The sequence below is a fragment of the Chiloscyllium plagiosum genome, chromosome 10 (genome assembly GCF_004010195.1).
Source record: "Chiloscyllium plagiosum isolate BGI_BamShark_2017 chromosome 10, ASM401019v2, whole genome shotgun sequence".
In the NCBI taxonomy this organism is placed as follows: domain Eukaryota; kingdom Metazoa; phylum Chordata; class Chondrichthyes; order Orectolobiformes; family Hemiscylliidae; genus Chiloscyllium; species Chiloscyllium plagiosum.
In genome coordinates this window covers 8,037,430-8,052,400 of record NC_057719.1, presented here as the reverse complement: position 1 = coordinate 8,052,400, position 14,971 = coordinate 8,037,430, and the positions used below count along the sequence as shown (strand labels likewise).

At 43.5% G+C, this 14,971-nt stretch overlaps 1 protein-coding gene across 5 annotated transcripts in view; it reads right to left on the bottom strand.

Annotated features, from left to right (window-relative positions):
• LOC122553367 (centrosomal protein of 128 kDa) overlaps positions 1-14,971 on the bottom strand; it is a 407,594-nt gene that overhangs the window by 128,667 nt on the left and 263,956 nt on the right. Inside the window, exon 18 of one of the 5 annotated variants that reach the window (XM_043696983.1) lies at positions 3,722-3,986. The exons of the other annotated variants lie outside the window; for them this stretch is intronic. Within the exon in view, the coding sequence (XP_043552918.1) occupies positions 3,943-3,986 (44 nt within the window). The 3' untranslated portion in view covers positions 3,722-3,942. Of the gene's footprint in view, positions 1-3,721; positions 3,987-14,971 lie in introns of those variants that run through there. 5 annotated transcript variants of the gene reach the window in all.

Sequence of the window (14,971 nt, the reverse complement as noted above, 5' to 3'; positions counted from 1 at the left end):
GGATTTGTGGAGGGTAGGTCTTGCCTTACAAGTCTTATTGAATTCTTCGAGGAGGTGACCAAGCATGTGGATGAGGGTAGAGCAGTGGATGTAGTGTACATGGATTTTAGTAAGGCATTTGATAAGGTTCCCCATGGTAGGCTTATGCGGAAAGTCAGGAGGCATTGGATAGAGGGAAATTTGGCCAATTGGATAGAAAACTGGCTAACCGGTCGAAGGCAGAGAGTGGTGGTAGATGGTAAATATTCAGCCTGGAGCCCAGTTACAAGTGGAGTTCCGCAGGGATCAGTTCTGGGTCCTCTGCTGTTTGTAATTTTTGTTCATGACTTAGATGAGGGAGTCGAAGGGTGGGTCAGTAAATTTGCAGATGATACGAAGATAGGTGGAGTTGTGGACAGTGAGGAGGGCTGTTGTCGGCTGCAGAGGGACTTAGATATGATGCAGAGCTGGGCTGAGGAGTGGCAGATGGATTTCAACCCTGCCAAGTGTGAGGTTGTCCATTTTGGAAGAACAAATAAGTATGCGGAATACAGGGTTAATGGTAGGGTTCTTAGTCAGGTGGAGGAACAGAGGGATCTTGGGGTCTATGTACATAGATCTTTGAAGGTTGCCACTCAGGTGGATAGAGTTTGTAAGAAGGCCTATGGAGTATTATCGTTCATTAGCAGAGGGATTGAATTCAAGAGTCGTGAAGTGATGTTGCAGCTGTACAGGACTTTGGTTAGGCCACAGTTGGAGTACTGTGTGCAGTTCTGGTCGCTTCACTTTAGGAAAGATGTGGAAGCTTTGGAGAGGGTGCAGAGAAGATTTACCAGGATGTTGCCTGGAATGGAGAGGAAGTGGTACGAGGATAGGTTGAGAGTTCTCGGCCTTTTCTCGTTGGAACGGCGAAGGATGAGGGGTGACTTGATAGAGCTTTATAAGATGATCAGAGGAATAGGTAGAGTAGACAGTCAGAAACTTTTTCCCTGGGTACAACAGAGTGTTACAAGGGGACATAAATTTAAGGTGGAGGGTGGAAGGTATAGGGGAGATGTCAGGGGTGGGTTCTTTACCCAGAGAGTGTTGGGGGCATGGAATGCGCTGCCCGTGGGAGTGGTGGAGTCGGAATCATTGGCGACCTTTAAGCGGCATTTGGATAGGTACATGGATGGGTACTTAATCTAGGTTAGAAGTTCGGCACAACATCGTGGGCCGAAGGGCCTGTTCTGTGCTGTATTGTTCTATGTTCTATGATTTAGATGCTAGTGTTGGACTGGGATGGACAAGCTCAGAAGTCACACGGTGACAATCCAACAGGTTTATTTTAAATCACAAGTTTTCAGAACACTGCTCCTTCAACAGCTGAAGATTGGAGGCTGAATGTCCTTCACCGCTGTAGTGTTCCCCAGCTGGGAGGGTACATTCATGTCTGGTAATTTTGTGCCATGTCCATTCATCTGTTATTGTAGCATCGTGCCTTCTGATCTTGTCCACCCCAGTCCAACATCGGCACTTCCACAGCATAATATCATGTGAAGGCCGGAAATACTTGTTCATCATTGTATATGGTGGTGTCCTTGTGCCATGTAAACCTCTCGTGCAAAGCTATTAGTTGAGCACATTGTTCAGGTTGTGAAGAAAGGTCAGTGAATTGGTGGCGCATGAGCTGCCGAGTGGCATAGCTCCTTTTCTGTTTTATGTATGAACTTTATTCGAAGAGCAAGAGGCAGTAACACGTGGTCTTACATTGGTCACTGTAATGAAGTGAAATTTGTTGATTGGATGAGGCATATGATGAAGATGCCTGGCACCCAATCGTGGATGCGACAGTCCTCTGAATTCTTTTCTGCAGTTAGCATTAAAATGCTAACTCACACTCATGCTGCTAACTAACCTAGCTGCTTGAAGCATTGAGTAGACATGATTAGTATGATGGCAGAGTATACCAGCTGTTCTAACCCCTTGCAACAGCACTACAGTCAAGTTCTCTTAAGCTAGCCACATACATCTCTGTGCAGGTTGCCTTAGTCAGTCGGCATTGTCTCATTTGAGGAGATATACTTGGAGAATCTTTAAGTAAATGTTGCCGCTTTTTGTCAGGTCTCCTCACCCCACCGTTGGTTGCTGATGAGCAGAGGTGAAGTTATGTTCCTTTGCAGTAAATGAATTGTTTTGCGAGTGCCTTTTAAATATGGGAGCCAGAAGGTCCTGGTGTGGGCTGAATTTCCTGCCCATTAAATTTAGCATCTGAACTGTAATATGAGCAGAATGTAACTCTGCAGGAAAATCTGACCTGTCTCTGAGTGAATGTATTTCTTGCCTTTATGCCTAGCTCCACACTCTTGACACGATTCAATCCTCTGTAACTTTCACCAACCCAGGCAACCCCAAAATACTTTACAGCCAGTAGGGTACTTCTGAAGTGTAAACGGGCAAACAACGCATCGAGTTTTCACACAGCAAGATCCTAAAAACAGCAATAAGACAATTTCCAGATAATCTGTATTAGCAATGCTTGATTGAGGGATAAATATTGAAGAAAATAAATAATGAACAAAGTGGTTTGAGTCTGCTTCTCCTGGGAACTCTCACTGCTTCACTCTCCACATAGTTTTGGAATCACATTGTAATGAGTCAAAGGTGACAGCATTATTGCATCCTTAAATTACTTTGCTCTAACTGACTTAATTTAGAACAGAGCTGAAAGATCCTTTTCTTGTGTTTGCTGTTCAGTGCCCGTTAGACCTGCACTTTCTACAAAGCACTAACAGCTTCTCTTGAAAAGGTTAATAATTGAACAGGTTTATGTACAAGAAATATTACTTTCCCAACTCAGAGTTCAGCAGGATCCGAGGGATATAATTATATTCTTGCAGGCAATTTTATAAAACATGTAACAATTTTAAAGATATCATGTTTATATGCTAACCCAATTGCAGTTTAATTCTACCTCACTGGCAAAGAAGGGCAAGAGATTTCTCTGGATTTCCAAACATCACTTCTCTCATTCAAACATCGCAATACTTTCAGTAAGTAGGATGTGCCTCCAGCAAACTTAGAGTCACAGAGATGTACAGCATGGAAACAGACCCTTCGGTCCAACCCGTCCATGCCATATAGATATCCCAACCTGGTCTAGTCCCATCTGCCAGCACCTGGCCCATATCGCTCCAAACCCTTCCTATTCATATACCCATCCAGATGCCTTTTAAATGTTGCAATTGTACTAGCCTCCACCACTTCCTACATGTAGGGAATGTAGGGCAGCTCATTCCCTACATGTACCACCCTCTGTGTGAAAAATTTGCCCCTTAGGTCTCTTTCATATCTTTCCCCTCTTACCCTAAACCCATGCTCTCGAGTTCTGGATTCCCCCAGCCCAGGGAAAAGACCTATCCTATCCATGCCCATCATGATTTTATGAACCTCTATAAGGTCACCCCTTCACCCTTTGACACTCCTGGAAAACAGCCCCAGTCTATTCAGCCTCTCCCTATAGCTCAAATCCTCCAAACCTGGCAACATCCTTGTAAATCTTTTCTGAACCCTTTAGATTGGTGTATTTTTGCCTTCTGGGATATTGTAGTAAAGATCTAATAATTAAACCCAATTGTACTAACTTGCTTAATTGGGTTACAAATCCCACTTACACTTTTGTCTATTGGATGACAGTAAGATTGCTTACTTACAGTGTCTATTTCCAACTACATTATTTTATTAATTCTGAAGATGTGGGCAATGTCCATAAGGCCAACATATATTACTCATGCCTTGCTGTCCTTAAGAAGGTTGGTAAGCCAATTCTGTGAACTCCTGCAGTCTCCATAATGAAGATATCCCACAGTGCTATTGATTCAGAAGTCCAGAATTTGAACACAACGTTGCAGGAACATCAATGTATTTTCAAGTCAGGACAGCCTTTGTTTTGGAAGTGATGCATGACAGTCCCTGTTGTCCTTTCTAGCAGTTGTCAAAGAAGCCTTGATGAGTTGTTGCAGTGCATCCTGGAGAAAGTACACAGTACAAGAGATGGTTTGCTCGTGATAGAGTAGATACACTTTCAAAGTGATGGAATGTTTTGCCTTGCATGGTGCTGAGCTTCGACCCTTGGTGTAGCTACAAATGTCAAGACAAGTAAAGAATCGTCCTTCACTTCCTGAATTGTATCTTGTAGATGACAAAGAGACTTTGAGAAACCAGATGAGCTCCTTGCCACAGATCACCCAGCCTCTGGAGTTTGAAGGTCTACTGATTTATCACACAAAAGTCATTAAGCAGATAATACAGTACAGAAGGTACCAATGAATAAAAATACACACAATTAGAAATGTCTATTTCAATTTTCTGCTGCATTTCAAGAGAAAACAGCTTCTTGCCATAGCCCTTATGCAGGGCACTCCACTTGCAAATCAAATTCTGAAAGAGGTTCTTAGTCTGGGTAAATGCCAACAATCTATAAAGGTACACAGCACCTAAAGATTCACACATTTTAATTCCACTAACAACATGTACAATGGGGCTCTACATCATGATCCAACCGAGAATCTGGTTTTGACACAGCACAGATTCTCTTAATTATTCTGTGAAACTGGTCTGCAGTTTCATGAAGACAAGCCCTTGGAATTCTAAGACGATTAGAAACACATTGTCTACATGTCTGGTGTTTTCACACTTTAATGTTGATCACCACAGGGAGCATTCACTGGCATGCTCCACTACCAAACCTAATTTATTAAAATTCACAGTTATAAGTGTAAGACTTCCTTTCTTTTTAATTGAGTAGGAACTGGATCTGACAGTTCAGAAATTATAAGACAAAGTTTTTAAGCATGCTTTCAGGTTTAACAAAGCTAGCAAAATCCACTTCTGATTTGAACAAAATGACTGAGCTTCCTCCCTTCAACATTCCCTCCTTACATCAACACACTAATTTGCTTGATGTTGCCAGGATGTATAATGTCACAATACTAAGCACAATTCATCATCTTCAAAGAGAATTAACTAATTCAGCCACTTTGAAGTACTGCTGATTTATGCATCAAATAAGAATCTGGACCAAACCAATCCCCTTAAAATGTCACAGCTGCAATATTTACAATATACAAATAGCAATTTCACAAGAAAATAAAAGCACAATTGCTGCCATTCCTCATTTTATGAAGGTTCCAATTTCAAGAATTGTTCTAGTTCTCCCTTACCCAATCCATTAAATTTATCATTGGTGTAAATTTGCTTACTGAAGGTTACTAGGAAATTCAGTCACCTCAGATAAAACCAAAATTCCAAGTAGAATTTGGCACAAAAACTTTCAATGCCCAATATCATGAAAATACCTTATACTCTGATTGTCTAGACTGCTGTCTGTAAATTTCATCAAGCATTGCACTGCATTCCATTAGCCTCTTGGCTGGAAGATATGAAGCCAAGGCCACAAAGAACCAATAAAAGGTTAATAATTTATTCACACTCCAGGCACTAAAAGTCTAATTTCATCATAAAAATTATTGCAATTTGTTTTTTAAAAATCGGTTCACCAATGAGGACGGTGCTAAGTTAAACGTTCCTTTTAGCTTTGTTCGAGCTAGCATTGAAGTTTGGAATCTGGAATGTGAAACCTGAATCCGTGATGGAACCACATTAACTAGCAATTTGCAGAAGTGAACTGGATGAATACTTGAAGGGGAAAAGTTTCAGAGCAATGGGAAAAGGGCAAAGGGAGAGGAGGAATAATTGGAATTTCTGCAAAGAATGGGCACAAATATATGGCAAAAACAATTTTCTTGCTCCTCGGATGCTGCCTGACCTGCTGTGCTTTTCCAGCACCACTCTAATCTAGACAAATATATGGCCCACACTGTGCTATAAGATGCCAGATTTCCAGAAATACTAATTCTGATACTTCCAATTAGCTGCCCCACGCATGGGATGATGTGGGAAACAGACCAACCAGACTGTGATGATGGGTGCTGTTGAATTTTTTTTTATTCATTTGAGAGAAGTGAGTATCACTGGCAAGGCCAGCAATTATTGACCATTCTTAAACACTAAGAGAGCAAGTTTAGATTCAACCATATTGTTGGTCCGCTGTAGTCTTATTTAGGCCAGAATGAAAAGGAGGGCATATTCCCTTCCCGAAATGACATTAGTGAACTGGATCGGTTTTTATAACACTGATCAAAATGAGGGAGATTTCACCCAGTGAGACAGAGGCTGAGTGAGTACATCTCAGAGTTTGGTTCAAATTGGGAATTCAACTGGTAAATCCTTTTTCATGTTCAATTTTAAAGTATGTCAGATTCAGATTGAGAACTAATAGCCTTTAAGTTAAGACAGCCTGTTTAATATTAGCAGTTACCTATCAATTACCTGAAATCCCTTGCATGATTGAGATGTCGATTACTGTATCAGAAATTAAAGATAAAGGCAGCCAAAGATTACAGGTGGTCCAAAGAAGGTTATAGGGTCAAAGAGAGGTACAGCACAGAAACAGATCCTTCAGTCCAACTCATCCATGCCGACCAGATATCCCAACCCAATCTTGTCCCACCTGCCATCACCCAACCTATATCCTTCCAAACCCTTCCTATTCATATACCCATCCAAATGCCTTTTAAATGTTGCAATCGCACTCGCCTCCATCACTTCCTCTGGCAGCTCATTCCATACCCATACCACCCTCTGCTTGAAAATGTTGACCCTTAGGTCTCTTATATCTTTCCTCTCTCACCCTAAACCTATGCCCTCTAGTTCTGGACTCCCCAACCCCAGGGAAAAGACTTTGGGTATTTATCCTAACGATGCCCCTCAAGATTTTATAAACCTCTGTAACGTCACCCCTCAGCCTCCAACGCTCCAGGGAAAACAGCCCCAGCCTATTCAAACTTTCCCTATAGCTCAAATCCTCCAATCCCTGCAACATCCATGTAAATCTTTTTTGACAACATTCTTCCGATAGGAAGGAGACCAGAATTGCATGTTATATTCCAAAAGTGGCCTAACCAATGTCCTGTACAGCTGCAACATGACCTCCCAACTCCTGCACTCAATATTATGACCAATAAAGGAAAGCATACCAAACACCTTCTTCACTATCTTATCTAGCTGCGACTCCACTTTCAAGGAACTATGAACCTGCACTCCAAGGTCTCTTTATTCAGCAACACTCCCTAGGACCTTACCATTAAATCCTGCTAAGATTTGCTTTCCCAAAATGCATAACCGCGCATTTACCTAAATTAAACTCCATCTGCCAATTCTCAGCCCATTGGCCCATCTGGTCAAGATCCTGTTGTAATCTGAGGTAACCCTCTTCACTGTCCACTACACCTCCAATTTTGGTGCCATCTGCAAACTTACTAACTGTACGTCTTATGCTCACATCCAAACCATTTACATAAATGACGAAAAGTAGTGGACCCATCACTGATCCTTGTGGCACTCCACTGGTCACAGGCCTCCAGCTTGAAAAACAACCCTCCACCAGGTTCTGTTTTTTACCTTTGAGCCAGTTCTGTATCCAAATGGCTAATCAATCTCCCATGGGAAACCTTGTCAAACACCATAATGAAATCCATTTGGATCACGACCACCATTCTGCCCTCATCAATCCTCTGTTACTTCTTCAAAAATCTCAATCAAGTTTGTGAGACATGATTTCCCACGCACAAAGCCACGTTGGCCATCTCTAAGCAGTCCTTGCCTTTCCAAACACATGTACATTCCCTCCAACAATTTGCAAACCACCACCGACGTCAGGCCACAAAGTTGATCCCAGGTAGGGAGAGGTTGAGTAGGGTGTGGCTGTACTCATTGGAAAAAGTGAGGACTGCAGATGCTGGCGAGCAGAGCCAACAGTGTGGTGCTGGAAAAGCACAGCTGGTCAGGCAGAATCAGAAGAGCAGGAGAATCGACGTTTCGGGCATAAGCCCTTCATCAGGAATGAGGTCTCTGGGTTGTGGCTGAGAGATAAATGGGAGGGGTTGGGGCGGAGCTGGGAAAGTGCTAGGTGAATGAAGGTGAGGGAGAAGGTGATAGGTCAGAGGGAGCAGTGATGGACAGGTCCGGAGGGCGGTGCCAGTTTGGGACTGGGATAATTTGGGGGGAGGGGAAATGAGGAAGCTGTTGAAATCCACATTGATCCCGTGCGGCAACTGACTAACCATAGACCTCTCCACCCCCACCATTTCTGGCAATCGACTAACCACAGACAAGCACTACAAGCCCACCGACCCCACGGCTACCTAGATTACACCTCCTCCCACTCTACCTCCTGTAAAAGCACCATCCCTTATTCCCAAGTCCTCTGCCTCCTCCACATCTGTTCCCAGGATGACCAATTCTACCTCAGAATGCCCCAGATGACTTCCTTCTTCCATGATTGCAACTTCCCTTCCCACGTGGTTGACGATGTCCTCCAGCACATCTCCTCCACTTCACGGACCGCTGCCCTTGAACCCCATCCCTCCCAACGGAACAAGGACAGAACCCCACTGGTCCTCACCTTCTACCCCATCAACCTCCGCATACACCCCATCATCCTCTGCCACTTTTGCCACCTCCAAACGGACCCCACCACCAGAGATATATTTCCCTCCCCACACCTATCTGCATTCTGAAAAGACCATCCCCTCCCTCATCAGGTCCACCCCCCCACCAGCCCACAACCCGTTCCTGGCACCTTTCCCTGCCACCGCACCTGTGCCCACACCACTCCCTTCACCTCTGTCCAAGGCCTCAAGGGATCCTTCTACATCCACCAGAAATTCACTTGCACCTCCCCCAATGTCACCTATTGCATCCGTTGCACCCGGTGTTGTCTCCTCTACATGGGGGAGACATCTATCTGCACCCATCGCCGTGGACTCTCTTCTTTATCATGTATCTAATTCAGCCTTTAATACATTTAAAGATTCTATTTCCCGAGAAACAGAATTCCACACACTAAGTATCCAGTGTGCAAAAACAAAACTCAAGTCTTAAAAGGGAGATTTTTTATTCTTAAATAAATCCAGGTATATTAGCTCGAGAAGACATCGTCCAGGAATCCAGTCTGCCAAGTCCCCTCAGAATCTAACCAGTTTCAATAATATCACCTCTCATTCTTCTAAATTCCAATGAAATAGGCCTAATTTCAAATGTTCTTTTTAAGACCAGACCTTTAAACCAGGAATTAGGCAAGTGTTACCTCCTTTGAACTGTTTCTAAAGTAATCAAATTGCTTTCCAAATAAGGAGACCGAACCTGCATTCAGTATTTCAGAGGCAGTCGCACCAATATCCCATACAGTAATTTTTAAACTGGGGAGGTTTTGATGGGAGAAACATAAATAATCAGGAATTATTCAACGTCTAGATGCAAAATTGGAGGCAAGTGGGCCTGCAAAATTGCAAAGAACTGGTCCTGCTGCCAGGACATTGCATGGAAGGCAGGAGTGGTTGCAAGGAGGAACAAATGGAAAAGGCGACTGGGGGCCGTTTTATGCTGCAGTCTTTGCAGAAGTGACCAGTTCTCCCTCTGACACACAGCTAGCTGGCTGCACCATTAACTATTGTTAAATCCACAGCAGCCCCACCGGTGGAAAATGGGGAGGCTGCCTGTGAAAATATTGTCAAGTGGGTCCCACTATCAGACAATGGAAGCTTGGGCTCCTACCTCTTAATCTTAACATCAAGGATCTCAATACCTAGGTAAAATCTAGCCCACTGTTTTTGACTGTTAAACCATGTTCATACACACATTGCTGGTACATATATTTCTTTTTAAATTAGATCACCTAATGTGGCAAGGCTAAATTTATTGTACATCTTCAGCTGCTTTGAACTGGTTGCACTGCAGTATCTTTGTTAATGGTGACAGGCAGGGCCTTCTGGAATATTGACCCAGCAGTGATAAAGGAGCAATAATAAGTACCTAATTAATTGTTAAGTACTTACTGTGTAGGTTAGCAATAAGTTCTTAACACATAATAGCTTCAGACTGGGAGTGAAGCCTGAAGGCTATTGCGATCTTGGTCACAAGCTTTTGTGTGTTACAACACTGCTGTTCTTGTTTCTCTGCAGTGCAAGAGGTCACAGAAATGAGAAGGGCTTTTGAAGTAAGCTTGGTAACTCGTTGAGGTATACCTCAAGACAGTGCAGCCACAGTGATGGGGGTACTGGATAAAGCCCTGAAGCAACAATAATGATTATACCATATACAGAGTGCTAGATGGGGCAGAGCTAAGTTCCAGGCATTCCATCACACTTCTGACAATTAGTGGTAGAGGGGCTAGGATTAGTGTTCCAATGAAGTTGCACTGCACAGGCAATCCACAAGTCCACCCCAATAAGTTAACAGGTACAATGGCTGTGAAAAAAAAAAATTAAAGGGGGCAGACAGAAAATCACCCACTCACTCCAAAATAAAATTGGAGCATACATTATCAGGATGCAAGTCTTTCATCAAAGAATCAACAGTTTTAATGCTGTTGGTCTTGGTTGCAATTAGTTCAGCAAAGGTCATGCTGTGTGACTCTCACAGTACTGTTTCTGATTGTCCCTCTCCCATTATCAGGAGGAGAAGGTGAGGACTGCAGATACTGCAGGTCAGAGTCGAGAGTGTGGTGCTGGAAAAGCACAGCAGGTCAGGCAGCATCTGAGGAGCAGGAGAATCGACAGAAAATTCCTGATGAAGGGCTTATGCCCAAAACATCGCTTCTCCAGCACCACACTCTCAACCCCACTCCCATTATCAATCACACAGCTGAAGTCAGGGAACTGGGCAGTAGACAAGATTGGACTTCCTTTTCACTTTAATGATCACTGTCTGATGTATGCATGGTGTCATACTATCTGCATTTGTCAGAGCCTGCCAGAATTTTGTTAGGCCATTCTGCAAACTGCATTATTATTGAAATAGCTACAGATACAACTATCTACAAAAAGTCCCATTTGTGATCCAATACTAGGAAGAGAAGATCACTGATGCAGCTTTAGTTGGAGCAAGGTCTATTCTGTGGGAAATGCCTGCAGGCAAGTGTATGGTTGAAGTAGTTTGTCTCCGAGTACTTTCTTTTGCAGGGTCGCTGAGAGTTTCCCATTGAACTCTACCGACCTTTGTTTCTCTAGGGCTCTTTTGCACTTTGCTATCTTGATTGTGCAAACCATTCTTACCTCTCCAACTCCATCAATGTCAGGAATTACCAGTAGATTGCCCAAAAGGATCCTGCAACTAAATGTGAAAGTTTAAGACAACAGTTCCAGGTTTCTCAAAGTGAAGCTCCAGTATTATAAACATAATTTGTCAATAAATGGATATCCAGATCGTGCATCTTTCTGGTTGAAGCACAGCTCTTCAAATACATTAGCTGACCTCTGCAATTGAGAGTTCTAGTGTGTCAAATGTATCTGAACAGCTGCTATTGAAATTTTCCAAGTTCAGTAAAATTATTAAGTGTTGAAAATAATTCTGCTCTATTGGTACTGAACAAATTGTATGATCTGATAGACTTTGGAAATCTCCTGCAATCCACAGAAATTGCTTTAATCAACCTTCTATAATTTGATTTGCCAATACTAACAGGTCACAGATGTATTGGGAAATTAATTTTGCATTGTCTCTTGCATGTAGTCTAAAATAGATCAGAGTTAATTAAATCTCACCTATATGCCTAATTTTAACCTTCATTTAAATCTGATGATGAATGGTGGGTAACCTTACCTTAATTGTCTATTAAAAGTAATTGAAAGATGGTTTGTTTAGCAGTTGGATCTTCAGCTCATTTTCTAATAAATTGTCGTAATGATTTTCATTTATACTTTTATCCCACATTAACAGAAATGATAGAAGCCAGAGGCTCAACTAATCATGCAGCAAATGAAAGGAGCAAGAATAACAGTTTATAAATTTAATTATTTGTTTTCATGATCACAGTGCAAACTTTTAAATTAAATGAGAGAAGGATAAATCCAGAATTGAGAGGGGAAGGATACAGTAGTGGAAAGTAGGGAGAAGAGAGGGACGAGGAGAGACAGGTGGAAAAGGGAAGGAGGTGGGATTGAGTGAGAAGACGGTGTGGAGGGAGGCAGAGAAGGCATGGCCAGGAAAAAGAGTGGAGACTGCACGGGGAGGGGAAAGCTTGGAGATGGCACAAGGAGAAAAAACAGTGGAGATGTCATGGGGGACAGAGCAAAATCAAGAGGGATGATGGGACAGGAACCCAGCAGAGGAATGGAAGAGACACTAAAGCAAAGAAAATGGGCAGTGATTATCCACGTTTTTAGGTATGGGTGGCAAGGGGACGTGGTGAAGGAGGATGTGGTCAGAAACTACAAGAAAGGGGGAAGATTGAAGAGTCAAAACAGAGGAGGATGAAAGAACAGATAGAAAACGTATGGTGAGCAGAAATGACAAAAATGTAGAAAGGGTAAAGAGACACTGTGGTAGTAAGCCCTATCTAGAGTAGTATATTCAGTCCTGATCAACACACCTTAGGAAGAATATGGGAGTTGAGAAGCTGCAGAGGGGCTTTCTCCGTCTTGGGGACGGGAAAAGAAGGTGCATGGGGTGGGTGGAAATAGCAGGGATGTTGGAGTGCTGTGGGCACTGGCTTCAAGAAAATTACCACTCAGGGTCAAGAAGAGTGGGCTTGGTGGTGGAGATGATAGGGGAGGGGTGACAGCAGGAACAGAGGAAACACCATTGTTGGAAAAAAGCAGGTAGTTCAGGAACAAAGAGTAAAGGCAGTGGTGACAGAGGAGGTAATCTTCCAGTTAGATCAATTCACATGAACAAATCCAAATTATATGGATTTTTCATTTAGGTTAAAAGTAAGTAAAAGCATTTAAATTTAAACTGGCTGCACCACTTTTTATGGTGGAAGGCAACTGATTGAGGTTGCTTTAGCTCAGCTGGCTGGATGACTGGTCTGCTATGCAGAATGATGCCAACAGTGTGGGTTCAATTCCCTCATTGGCTGACATTATCATTAAGGATTCTCCTTCTCAATGTCGCCCTTTTGCTGGGTCATGGTGCCATCAGACTAAACCATCACCAGTTATCTGTCTCCTGTGAGAGAGCAGCCCTGTGGTCTGGGAAGACTATGTTGACTTTACCTTTGCTTTATTCACAACTGAGAATTTGCTTGCCATGTTGGCAAGAACCACAAGAGAAGGAGTGAAAAGAAAGAAGTCAAAACAGAAATTAATGTCAAATATCAGCTCGGGCACCCACATCCTGTAAACTGGAAAGGTTTTGGATAGTTTGTACTTTGTTATGTGTAGGAATATCAGCTATATCTTCAGGAATCAACCAGTGAAAACATTAAATGGTCCTATGCATTTCTCTAAATGAAGAAACATGCTGGCTTGATCTTTCTGACAAAATTAATAAAATTTGAAATTAAAGTGGAAATTTTAATCACATCTTTCAGGCTCAGTTGGTGCAAATAGCCCATGTCATTCCAGGAGACTGGGCTGAGCTCCTTTACTCAGGAAATGTGCCAACACTGGATGGCCAGCATTTATTGCCTGTCTCTAAATGCCTTTGAGAAGTAAGCTGCCTTCTTGAATCACTGCAGTCCATGTGCTGTGGGTTGACCCACAATGCATTAGAGAGGGAATTCCAGGTGAGTAGCTTAGAGGGGATCTTCCAGGTGGGTAGTATTCCAACATACCTGCTGCCCTTGTCCTTCTAGATGGAAGCAGTTGTGAGTTTCGAAAGTGCTGTCGATGCACTTTTGGTGAATTTCTGCAGTTCATCTTGTAAATAGTACTCACTGCTGCCTCTGATTGTCAATGGTGGAGGGAATGGATGCATGTGGATGTGATTTCAATCAAGCGAGCTGCTTACTACTGGGCGGTATCAAACTTCTTGAGTGTTGTTGGAGCTGCACTCATACAGTAAAGTGTGGAATTTTCCATCACACTCCCAACTTGTGCCAAATAGATTATGGAATGGCTTGGAGGAGTCAGGAGGTGAGTTACTTGCTGCAAGACTCCAAGCCTCTGCATTTGTTTGGCAAGTCCAGTTACATCCTTGGTCAATCCCTGGACGTGGATAGCAGGAGATTCATTGATTGTTATGCCATTGAATATCATGGAACAATGGTGAGCCTGTCTCTTAATGGGGGTGGTCGTTGCCTGGCACTTGTGTGACGCGAATGTGAATTGCTACTTTTCAGGGCAAGCCGAGATAGTGTTCAGATCTTGTTGTATTTGGATATGGACTCCTTTGGTAGCTGGTGAATACAGCTTAATGTTGTGCAGTCATTGATATATATAGCTATTTCTGGACTTATGCTGGTTGGAAGATAACTGAAGAAGCAGCTGAAGATGGTTGGGCCGAGGACAGTCAGTCATCACGGGATCCAATCACCTCCAGGAGACTGGGCTGGGTTCAGCTGTCAATGGGTCTGATCACCTCCAGGAGACTGGGCTGGGTTCAGCTGTCACTGGGTCTGATCACCTCCAGGAGACTGGGCTTGGTTCAGCTGTCACGGGGACTGATCACCACCAGGAGACTGTGCTGGGTTCAGCTGTCACGGGGACTGATCATCTCCAGGAGACTGGGCTGGGTTCAGCTGTCAATGGGTCTGATCATCACCAGGAGACTGGGCTGGGTTCAGCTGTCACGGGGACTGATCATCTCCAGGAGACTGGGCTGGGTTCAGCTGTCAATGGGTCTGATCACCACCAGGAGACTGTGCTGGGTTCAGCTGTCAATGGGTCTGATCACCACCAGGAGACTGGGCTGGGTTCAGCTGTCACTGGGTCTGATCACCACCAGGAGACTGGGCTGGGTTCAGCTGTCACTGGGTCTGATCATTTCCAGGAGACTGTGCTGGGTTCAGCTGTCAATGGGTCTGATCATTTCCAGGAGACTGGGCTGGGTTCAGCTGTCACTGGGTCTGTTCACCACCAGGATACTGATCTGGGTTCAGCTTTCAATGGGTCTGATCACCACCAGGAGACTGGGCTGGGTTCAGCTGTCACAGGGACTGATCATCTCCAGG